The following is a 12,079-nucleotide window of genomic DNA, read 5'->3' on the forward strand; positions in this document are numbered from 1 at the left end:
CTGTGTTTTTGGCATTATCTATACAGATCCTTAATTTAACAAATAAAAGAAAATAATAAAAGAAAATAACGCTTAAATGATTGTCTTCATTCAGGAGGAGAAGAAAGCCGCTTCCGCACACACACCAAAGAAAACGGTGAAGGTGAAGACCAACAGCGGGAAGGAAAAGAGCAGCGATTCTGACAAGCAGCGACAGGAAGCCAGAAAACGTCTGATGGCGGCGAAGCGAGCGGTCTCGGAGCGCCAGAACTCGGCCACGGAGAGCGCAGAGAGCATCGAGATTTACGTTCCCGAGGCACAGACGCGACTCTAAGCGACTACGAAATAAAACACTCACACCTTGTGCACCTCTGAATACGTCTCCCTACGAAGAAACGCTCTTCCTTGCACGGACACTCGAACCCCGGCGTACCGGCATCGGATCTGCGTGACGTGCAAAAGTGCAGAAAACGTTGAGCAAAAAATACGGATTAACTCGAATGAAATTTGAACGCTACTGCGTCGTGGTCGCTGCCGCAGAAGAACCTCCCCCTGACATTTGTTTCTATTGTTAACCTTGTTAAAATGCTAAATGTTATAAAAGTGAATTATCTCATGGATTATATCAAGACTTTGTCTGTAAATTGTGATAATATCTCTGATGAAAAGACTTCGACCCTTTACACGCGTCACACGAGCCGCTTCACACGATCACCGAACCTTCACCGATTCTCTTCATGGTTATTTTGAGTGGGTTGTACAGCATGCACTCAGGACCCTGCACGTGTGCACTTGTTTTTCATCAGCACAGTCTTCCTGCTCTCACAAACGCACGTTTGGTTTTCTTTTCGTTGAATTTGCTTCTGCTTTCCGCTGCCGTATGGAGTGTGTTCGTTGGAAGCAAGAGTAGTAACTCAAGACGCGTCTGAATGACGAATGATTTTTAGCAAGCAGACGATCTGAGCTCCTGAAGCTCTGCGGTAGATGTTAGGACGGTACAGCAGATAGTTGATATTTACTAAAGCAAATCATCTGAAGACGTGAATAGCACAGATTCCAGTTCTTAATTTTGTCCAATTAGTTTATTAAATGCTTTCGATCAACACTATCACTCCAGTAAACGCACCGCTTGTTTTGCTCTTCACAAAACTGCACATAGAAAATGTCAAACACTCTTTCTGTTTCGTCGATTTGTGTCTTTTTATTTTTGTAGGATTTAAACGACCAATTAGATTTGTTTTTATGATAAATGTTTTAGAAATTCATGAATGATTATTGTACTTTAGTTTTGTAATATTATTGTTATTAATTTTATTATTATTATATTATTTTTAAGTTGTTTTTTTTGTGGTCCAGTCATTCCATGTGGTAAACGCTTGTGTCCGCGGTTAGATGATTTCCAGTCGGTTCAAGCGATGAGAGTAAAACCGTCTTTGTGTGACCAATCCGAGCTCATCACTTGTGATGAAGGATTTCTTTTATTTACTGATATTAAAAACATCCTTTACTCAGAACTTGTTGGTATGGTTTGGAGAAATTTCCTGTATACAGAGTAATGTTTAACTCATTCCCCGGCCCGCTAGTCTTTTTCTTTAATTGCCCGCTACCATTTTTTGTGATTTTCTAAAAATTTTCATTCCAGGAAAATTTTCTTTTATAAATATTTAAACATACAAATATATGAAAAGAAAGAACAGACCATCTGCTTTCAAACAAACAAAATGGGGGGGAAAACCTTAATTTGTTTTCTTTTTATAACTTCTTAGATATGCATAGGTTTCTTCAAAAATACCTAATTTTATTAGCAAAACGCTGAAATAATTTTATTTTTGTAGAGGACTTTTGTTAGAGATCAGTTTCAGAACGATTATCAAAACATACATGGAGTTTAAAATGAATTAAATTAGTTTTTGAGTCAGTTTTTTATAAATTTGGTAACAGCACTATCTAGTGGATAATAGCAGAATTACAGATTACTGTAAAAACTCGTCAGAAAAACGTCATTGGCAGGAAAATGTTTATTCTTAATTGACAAAATATCTCGTCAATGGCGGGGAAAGAGTTAAATATGTCACAGTCTTGAAAAAAAATCTGACCTTTAGTTGTCTCTGCACTTTTAACATCATTAATGAAACGCTGCACTTTTAGGAGCTGAAAGAGTCACTCGTGCTTTTATTGCTTTCTGTTGCGTGTGTTTGTGAAGGCCGTAAAGTTTCCCCTTTGACATGTTATGATTCGGAAGCCCAAACTGGTAGGCTATAAACTTCACGGTGAACACTAACCAGAAGTTGAGCTGAAGTTTGGGAAAGAGCCAAAAGTCTTGTGCATTGCATCTGATAACTTTGCTGTTTCTAGATCAGCTAGTTACAGGTCTGATCAGATTGGATAGTCTTTGTTTAGCAGTAAAATGATAATTGCAATAAACTAGATAGTCACTATGGCTAACTTTTGTTCCCAGCTCAGCTTGTAGGACATTGGGTTAGCAGTCCAAAGGTTGTGGGTTCAATTCCTGGGAACACACGTACAAATTTTAGTGCTGGGGAAAGATTAATCGCGATTAATCGCATACAAAATAAAAGTGCATTTTTGCAGAATATGTGTCTGTGTTGTGTAATAATTAAGTATTTTTAAACACAAACACATACATATATATATTTCAGAACATTTTTATTTATATATCCATTTTTTGTTTATATATAATATAAATAAATTAGTGCTGGGAAAAGATTAATCGCGATTAATTGCATTAAAAATAAATGTGAATTTTTTTGCATAGTATGTGTGTGTGTGTACTGAGTGTAATTATTATGTATGTTTAACCACACACACATACATATAGTCATTTCAGATTTTTTAACTTATATATATACTTTTTTAATTTATATATAATATAGAATATATAAAAATAAATAAATATATATACACATGTTAATGTTTCTTAAATACATACATGAATGTGTGTGTATTTATATATACATAATAATTACACACAGCACACACTCATATATTATGCAAAATAAATTACTTTTATTTTGATTGCGATTAATCGTGATTATTCTTTTTCCAGCACTAAAATAAATATATAAAGACAAGTAAATGTTTCTTAAATGCATACATGAATGTGTGTGTATTTATATATACAAAATAATTATACACAGCACACACTCATATCTTATGCAAAAAAAATCACTTTTATTTTGTATGCGATTAATCGCGATTAATCTTTGCCCAGCACCAAGTTTGCTTAATACACTTTGGTTAAAAGCATCTGCCAAATGTGTGAACAAGCAGTAAATATTTTTTCCCAGGAATATTTTGACACGATTATTAAGCATCAGTTTTCTTTTCTTTATAGAAGGGATCACCATGAGTCTAGATGTGCAAAAATTCAAAAGAAGTTTGAATCAAAGCTGAAGTGAGTCAGAACTTCATACACCAAAACTGAGTCACTACAGGGTTTTTTAGTGCATAGATATAAGCAAATAAAATATCTCTATATATGGAAAATGTCAGTAAAGGTATATTCCGTATGTAAGATTTCCCAAAGTCTCATCTAGATTGATTCATTTTTGTGTTTTGTCATTGTTGTACTGTAGCTAAGAGAAAGTGAATCTGTGCAGAGATCCGAGCTTTTTCCAGCTAATCAAAATATCCGGACCAATCACGGCTCAGAACGCTGAATGTTTAGACTCAAAGTTTTACCACTCGACTCAGCAATAATGTTATAATACAAAGTAAAAGCAGGTGACGTCACGTGTTGAGCAAAAATACTGTAGTGTGAAGAATCGCTTGTAAATCATGTTTGTACATCTTCATCTGTTTGTGCCAGACGTCCCGATTTACGCGACGAGTGCTTTTTTTAACGAATACTAATACTCAGCACAAGTTTCTAAATTCTGCATGTGCAGCAATATCTCCCCTACCAAATCTTACAGCCTTTATTCCTGTGGAAAGACTGAGTACTCGCATCACTTTCCATTGAGTATCTATAAACTCCAGACCATCAAACGCAAATAGGGCTACACTGGACTGACGGACAGTCACCGCAGGACTTTTAATGGACTCTTAACTGCCTTTGTGTCTGCTGTAACTAACCAATGATGTTTCTCAGACCGGATGGAGAGGGCTGATACAGGTGTCATCATCTTCCTCTGTTTAAATCATATGTAAGGGGATTATTGCCTGTTTGTGAACCCCACATTTAAATTCTGCCATTATTTACTCACCCTATATGTCATTTTAAACTTGTATATGTTGATCTTCCATGAAACACAAAATGACTTTGTGAGTTTGGAGAGGGTGAGTAAATGAAAGATGATTTAATTTTGGGTCAATTTTTTTTTTTAACACCACGTGTAACTAAAAAAGAGCTGGTTTGGTACTGATATGGGAATTTGATCTGTATTCAGGTGGTCCAGTTTTGTTTTTCGAGAGAGTCTTAATATCTGAATACTTAAATTGAATATGCATACAGACCCAAATCTTATTCTTCAGAGTCCAGAGAAACATAGATTTGCTATAGATATTGTTCATGGTTATTATTTTTCAAAACTCGCGTTTTAAAGTAATATAGATGCATACAATGTTACACTCTGTAGATTGTAGGATTGTTGTGGAAATATTTCTTTTACAATAAAAAAGCTTTATTTAACAAGACCAGAAGAAAACAGTGGATGTGATAATTGTTTATTGTGTCTCATTGATTGAAACCTACTGAAAAAACATCTTAAACCAGCATAAGCCGGTCTCCCAGCTTGGTATTAGCTGGTTTTGCTGGTATAGCTGTGTTTTGGTCACTTTTTGACGTGGTCAGGCTGGGAGAAACAGCTTAAACCAGCTGCAAGGTTATGCTGCTGAATTTTTCAGTCGGAAAGGGATTTCTGTGTAAATCATTTGTAAAATTCAATACAATGAACCGATTTCGCTCCGCTCCTGTTTTTGAATATTGCTCATTGTTTTTATGTTGTTTATAATCATGTTGATGATGTCACATCCTGTCAGGAGCCGGGCGTAACCAGCAGTCTGTTATCTAACTTCAGACTGTTTATCTGGTGATTCAAAGATATGTTCAACATAAGCCCAGGTTATTGAGTCATATACAAAATACAGATTATACTTCTTTCAGAACCTGAAAAATATCTGCAATGTGACTTAGTTTTATAATTTTGTTATTTGATTGAAGACAAGCTTGTGTGGATACACTGGAAAAAAAACATTTATTGTAAAATGATGCTTGTATAACCAGAGGTTCGTTTTGTAAAACAAAATGTTCAAATGTTTGAAATACATATTTTGAAATGTACACATTTTTTTCAATACCAGCAAAATAATCCTGAGGAAATTAGGTCACTTTACCATTTACAACGAAAATATATTTTTAAATGTAATTTTATTAAAAGATACACAAAAATGGCTGAATGCTAAAATGTATTTTAAAATATGTTTGCAAATATGTAATTTTCACCAATATATTATTATTTATGCATTTGGCAGAAACTTTTATCCAAAGCAACTTACGGTGCATTACAAGCCATACATTTTGTGTTCCCTGGGTTCAAACCCATGATTTTTTGCGTTGCAAATGTAAATGTCTAAATGTAAATATTAAAATATATATATATATATATTTAAGCATTTATATTCACATCCATTGAGAGAAAATTTTGTAATGGTAAAAATTCTGTATATTTTCAACTGCAAAAAATATTTAATATTTTATACATACTTTATAAACTTTTATATTTTGGTAAGACAAATATATTTTTGCCGTATGGGTTGTTAAATTAGAAATGCATTTGTTGCCCTGAAATTTTGAAATATATTTTGTTATATAAAGTTTAAAACTAAAAATATTTTCAAATTCAAAAAATATATTGAATTAAGCTTTACTTTCTTCAAAATGTATTTAGCATATATTTAAAATATATTTTTGGCCAGAGAAATGTATAATTTTAGATTTGAGATATTATGGATGCTCGATACGGCTTTTGACTCTCTTTCAATGTAAAACTATATATAATGTAGTGTACAGAGTTTGTAATATGTGAGACATTATGAAGTGATAAATATCTTAAACAGTAGTTAAACAGTGATTTTTTTATTATACTGTAATTATATATATTGTGATATTAAACTATAAAAAGTTCAACAAAAAAAAGTGTTTTAAACTTTATACACTGTAAAAAAAATGCAGCATGAATTTAAAACAACTTGGTTTTTGCAAGTCGATCCAACCTACTATTTTAAGTTTTGACTTATAAAATCAATTTAAAATTTTAAGTTAAAGTAAACAAAAATATATATGTTGATTTGACATATTGACACGAAATTTGTACACAACTTTTTTGAGTTACTAACTTTTTAAGTTGAACCAACAAATATTTTTTTACAGTGTATAGATATATAATCTGTATCTTGTTTTGGTCTGAACCTGGTAAGATGTAAGGTATAAATAATTAGCCTACTTTCACTAAATACTGTTCTTGAATCAGTGATCAATCTCACTAGATATGATATATCATGAATTCAGTTTTTTACATGTCATCTTTGTCTTTGGCGCCATGTTTGAGTATGCGAGTAAACTCTACATAGTTGAAGTTTCCTTTCTTGTCGATTGGTGCCTCACGGAAAAGCTCATCCACTTCTTCATCCGTGAAACGATCTCCCATGGTGGTCAGTAGTTCACGGAGATGATCTTCATGGATGAAACCTGAAGGGTTGGAGATCACTTAGATGATTACATGCAAACATCAAAACCATTGAACATCTATAAGAATGAATTGCCAAAATATTGAAGTGGGTGCCATGTGTGTCCCTCATGTTCATATCTGTAAAATTACTTTAATGATAAATAGCTATGACATATCTTGCACCACATTTTATCATTAGACATATACAGGACATATAAATCCAGAAGCTTTATTTTGTATGTTGGCCAGTGCCCATCCCTGTGTTTCGTCTTGATATAATAACAAATGTGCACATTTTGATAAAAAGAGGATATTATCTTATCAAATAAAAAGAGGTTTGTTTCACAAAATGACCCGTCTTTATTCCCGAGAGCATCAGTTCTTAAGAATAAAGTTTAAAATAACTTTAATCCTGCTGTACCAGAGGCTTCTTCATCGAAACACGTGAAGGCGTTGCGTATGACGTCCTCAGGGTCCGTTCCATTCAGACGTTCTCCAAACATGGTGAGGAACATGGTGAAGTTAATGGGTCCTGGTGCTTCACTCATCATACCCTCCAGATACTCATCAGAAGGATTTTTACCTTCAAAAACAAACACAATGAAAACATTTTAAATTCACATTTTAAACCTATAGTCCTAACTTCAAGTTACGAATGCAAAACTAATGATATTGTTAATCTCTGTATAAGTATTAAAGGGGACACTCTCAATGGGACTTTTTAAAAATGTAAAATAAATCGTTTGTGTCCCCAGAGTATGTTTGTGAAGTTCTAGCTCAAAATATCATATAGATAATTTATTATAACATATTAGAATTGCCACTTTGTAGGTGTGAGCAAAAATGTGCTGTTTTTGGGTGTGTCCTTTAAAATGCAAATGAGCTGATATTTGCATTAAATGGCTGGATAATAAGATCCCCTTCTGACATCACAAGGGGAGCCAGAATTCAATGAACTATTTTTCAAATGCTTGCAGAGAATGGTTTACCAATATTAAGTTACTGGGTTGAACTTTTTCACATTTATTTACATCTCTGGCCCTGTCCCAAATGACACACTCCGGACTTGTGGTCCTCCTCAGTCCACACTTTGATGACATCATGTAGTCCAGACTTTAGGGACCCTTGATGCGAGTCCACGTGGGTGCACAGGAGTTGTATTTTGGGAAAGACTCGAGCGTCACACCGGAAATAGGTAGAGGAGTTGCTCGTCAGTGTGAACTCCTCCCTTCCGTCCTCTGATTGGTCCGATTGCTCTTTCGCAAGGACTTCTGGTTTGGGAAAGTGCGCGAAGCCTGTTGCAATGCGGGCTTCACTGAAGAGCGCAGCAAGGGGACAAAGGAGGCGCTGATGAGCACACTTCAAAGCGTAAAAATGACAGATGGGACACACTACGGACTCGTAGACTAAGTGAGCACGCGCAATTTAAGGCCACGAGACCGAAAGTCCACATGAAGTGTGCCATTTGGGACAGGGCATATGTTGATAAAAGCATTAAGGACCCTTTAAAGTATTGGCAACAATAATAACTATTAAGAACGATTTGGGGGGTTGTCATTTAAAATCTAGCCCTAAACCTTAATTTTCTTTGTGTGACATTTTCTTTATAAATTGGTGTGAACGGTGTTCAGGACGTCTTTAATTCAACTAATTACAGACCAAATCTAACTAGTATTTGTTTTGGAAATGGCACATTACCAAGAGATGCCAGCATATCATGAAGATCCTCTTTATCAATGAAGCCGTCTCTGTTCTGATCGATCATATTAAAGGCTTCTTTAAACTCCTGGATCTGTGATTGGTCAAACATGGCAAACACATTGGACGTGGCCCTCTGCGGGCGCTTCTTCGTGGTCTTTCCTTTGGCACGTTTGGCAGCAGACATGTTGGCGACAGGGTTTGGTTCTGTAATAAAGGAACAGATTAAAGATACACTGTCAGAAAAAAGGTTTAAAATTGTACCTTTTCTGTCACTGGGGTGGTACCGTCACAGGTTCAGTTTTGTAACTTTTATTGGTATACAACACATTGAAATGTTGTACCTTTTGGGGTACATACCTTAAGGACCTATTTTGTACCTTTAAAGGTACAGTTAAATGTTTTGTACCACTAACATTTATTTGGTACAAAATTAGTCTTTAAGGTATAATATTGTACCCCAAAAGGTACAACATTTCAATGTGTTGTATAGCAAAAAAGGTACGAAACTGAACCTTTGAGGGTACCACGCCAGTTACAGAAAAGGTACAATTTTAAACCTTTTTTTCTGACAGGGTACATAGAGACATCTGATCACTTCTGTGGAGGGAAATCAAGACTGCAAATCTATCACATAACACATCATGCATCAATGACATCACCTCTAAAACGTAAACGTGAAAGCAAAGTTTGGTTTTGGTCAAAATGCTGTGGACATAAAGTTTAATGGATACAGCATGTGTCCATGTATTTTAATATGTGCAGCTGGTTACCGGTAACTTACTGTAGATTTAGGTTTATATCATTGTCTGGCAACACTTTTTCAAAGTTAAATGAACATTAAACATAAACAAGTTTTTATCTTTACAGAATAAAACTAAAATAAAAGCAAAGCATTCCGGGGACCAAATCTAACAGATAAAGGTTGATGAGAATTTCTGGATTTCTGGTACCCAGAATGCTTTTCATGAGGCTGTTATTTTATTGTTTTATTCTGTAAAAACAAAATCTTGTTAATGTTTAATGTTCATTTATCTTTCAACAAACTGTTGCCAGTAAAACTAGCTACAGCAATCTTTTAACATTGTGACGAATCTCATGAAATAACCTTAAATACTTTGTACAGCATTATATTTTACATATGCAAATCCCATTGCAATAAAACAGGATGCAGTTTTTTCAGACTATACATACAAACACTCGTATGTTCACTGTTTTTAAACATCATCACATATATCATCTACTACGATCATAATGCATATTCCTCATGCATCGACACATATCAAGCAAACTATTCAGAAGTTAAGTTGTTAACTATTAACAGTTTAAATACATTATAACATTCACTTTACCTTGTATCTATGTAGAATCAGGTTGGGAATCTGTCTGTGCTGGTTCCTCTGTCAGGGTGAAGGAAAGTTTGTTTAGTTTTTCAGCTCTTGTCTCCACACCTCCCTGTTCCTGATCCGGCCAATAAGGTCAAAATCCAGCAGTCGGGAGCGTCTGGAGCCTTTAGCCATACAAGGCAAAGGAATCCGAGAGCGGCAGACCTCGCATATCCTGTGAAACAGTGTTGTGTTTTCACAATAGCTTGGGTCTGGTCAGAGGAAGGCCTTATTTAGCCAATAAATGACTAAGAGTACAAGAGAAACACTCCCACTGGCAGTACTGTATGGATGAAGGCCAAAGCTGTCATTATAAAGGATTTACATTACAGGAAAAAGATTTAAGAAGAATATACAGAAATAAGTCTATGCCTCTCTTTCTCAAATATTTATAGACATAACTGGATGTATTTAAAGACTAAAATAATTATATGAGGTGTTTTTCAAGTAAATGCAGTTGCATAAATTAAACAAAAATATGATATGCAGCAGCTGAAGTAGTGGTGGTTAAAGACCTGAGGATGAATTAAACTACTACCCAAAACACACATGTGATAAACAACTGAATAATGACTGAAAAAACAAATCGGTCACAATTAAATAGTTTTCAATGCTTGTGCATTTACAAAATAATTGTTGTTTATACAACATTTATACACAAGTCTTGTGGGAAGAACGTTTCAAGAGCATAAATAAAAATGGTAATGTAAAGAGGTTTTTGTCATTTCAGCAGACATGAACATCAAACCCTACTGAAAAAAGATGCTAAAACCAGCTCACCAGCTTATGCTGATCTCCCAAAGGAAGAGATGGCCCCTGAAAAGTCTGGAATATATTATTAGGGTGGGGCATGGGGGCCCATCAGGACTGCCTATGCATAGGGCCCGAGATCTTGTGCAATGCCTCTGTGATCTCCCATCCTGGTTTTAGCAGGTTTAGCTGGTGTAGCAAGCTGGTCCATATGTGTTTTGGTCACTTTTTAAGATGGTCAAGCTTAGCTGGTCATGCTGGAAGACCAGCTGACCCACCAGCTTGACCAGGCTGGGAGGATCATCTTAAAACAGCTGAAACAAGAAAACCTTTTTAACCAGTTTTAGCTGTTTTTTTTTCAGTAGGTATAACGACTAATAGATAGATATAGGTGAGATGATTTAATTTCAAAAACAGATCACAAATCACTTCAGAATATTTCAGGAATTTTACAGTATAATAAGAGTTTGGTTTAGTTTTATTTAAGATATATCCTAAGATTAATATCTGAAAAATAACTTTAAAATAATTTTATTAGAAAAATATAAAAACTTTATCACATAATACAACACTATGAATTCACAGTCGTATCTAAATGTACATGAGGTACTAATCTGTTAAACATTGTGCAATGTATGATGTTTTAAATATTTTACAGGAGGACTTCTATCACGTATCTTTTTGATTGACATTAAGTGTGTCCAATCAAATGAACCCATCAAACCCCACCCTCCTCACGTCACCATCAGCACGTTACTGTTGTAATCCTGCAGGGGGCGCTCGGGGGCTCAGAGAGCGGAATCGTCCAACAAAATCAATTTAAATGTGTGCTGTTTTTCTTATTGGATAAATGTATAGCCTGCAAAGTATAATCGTTTAAATCTGTTCAGTCAAATATGCACGTATGAAATTAAATCCGATTCATTAATCTTAATAAATGTATTAATAAAATTGCCTCTTTCAGACCGGTGCTATCCAAACTCTGGGTCGTAGTGGTAGGCAGAGGACTAAATCAAATGTTTAAAAATTAAATAGAAATATCTTTATATATCCATATCTGTATCCTAATATTTTCTGGATGATAATTTACAAAGAAAAACGTTAATCTCTAATGAATAAAATGCACAGGCCGTTTGTCAATCCGAAGGCTGCAGCCTCCGTAGGTCGCATTTGCAGGCTGCTGCATACGTCATCAAGACTTGTTTCAGACTATTAACAATTCTAGTTGACTATTATTCTTAGATAATCGTAAATTGTTGTAATATGCTTATGAATTGCGAATGTAATGTTCAGTTATCTTAAATAAACCAGGCTTGATGACGTATGCAGCCTGCATATGTGACCTCCGGAGGCTGCAGCCTTCGGATTGAGAAACGGCCACTCTCATAGGGATTAGGTTTATTTTTATTATTGAATTGACAACAAACATAAATAAAAATAAAACTTGACAGTAACAATACAATTACAATTTATGCTATGATTTATGGAATTTACAATAAAATATTAAGTAAAGTACAGATTTTCAAAGTTTTCATTGGCTTTTACTCTAAAGAGAATCTTATAGGCTCAATATAAAGT

At 34.8% G+C, this 12,079-nt stretch overlaps 2 protein-coding genes across 5 annotated transcripts in view; one reads left to right on the plus strand and one right to left on the minus strand.

The window, feature by feature from the left end:
- dlgap4a (discs, large (Drosophila) homolog-associated protein 4a) overlaps positions 1-5,589 on the plus strand; it is a 131,224-nt gene extending 125,635 nt beyond the window's left edge. For 3 of the 4 annotated variants that reach the window (XM_065269018.2, XM_065269015.2, XM_065269016.2), the window contains one exon: positions 95-5,589. In XM_065269018.2, coding sequence (XP_065125090.1) covers positions 95-313 — 219 coding nt within the window. In that variant the 3' untranslated portion in view covers positions 314-5,589. The remainder of the gene's footprint in view (positions 1-94) is intronic. The other variant, XM_065269017.2, reaches the window with a different exon arrangement.
- On the minus strand, positions 5,179-9,932 carry myl9a (myosin, light chain 9a, regulatory). The gene is made up of 4 exons (XM_065269024.1): positions 9,719-9,932; positions 8,367-8,573; positions 7,090-7,251; positions 5,179-6,688 (listed from the first exon to the last, which is right to left on the minus strand). The coding sequence occupies exons 2-4, from the start codon at positions 8,551-8,553 to the stop codon at positions 6,513-6,515; spliced, it is 525 nt and encodes a 174-aa protein (XP_065125096.1). The 5' UTR covers positions 8,554-8,573; positions 9,719-9,932; the 3' UTR covers positions 5,179-6,512.
- Positions 9,933-12,079: the final 2,147 nt, after the last annotated feature.

Source organism: Paramisgurnus dabryanus, chromosome 21 (genome assembly GCF_030506205.2).
Source record: "Paramisgurnus dabryanus chromosome 21, PD_genome_1.1, whole genome shotgun sequence".
NCBI lineage: Eukaryota > Metazoa > Chordata > Actinopteri > Cypriniformes > Cobitidae > Paramisgurnus > Paramisgurnus dabryanus.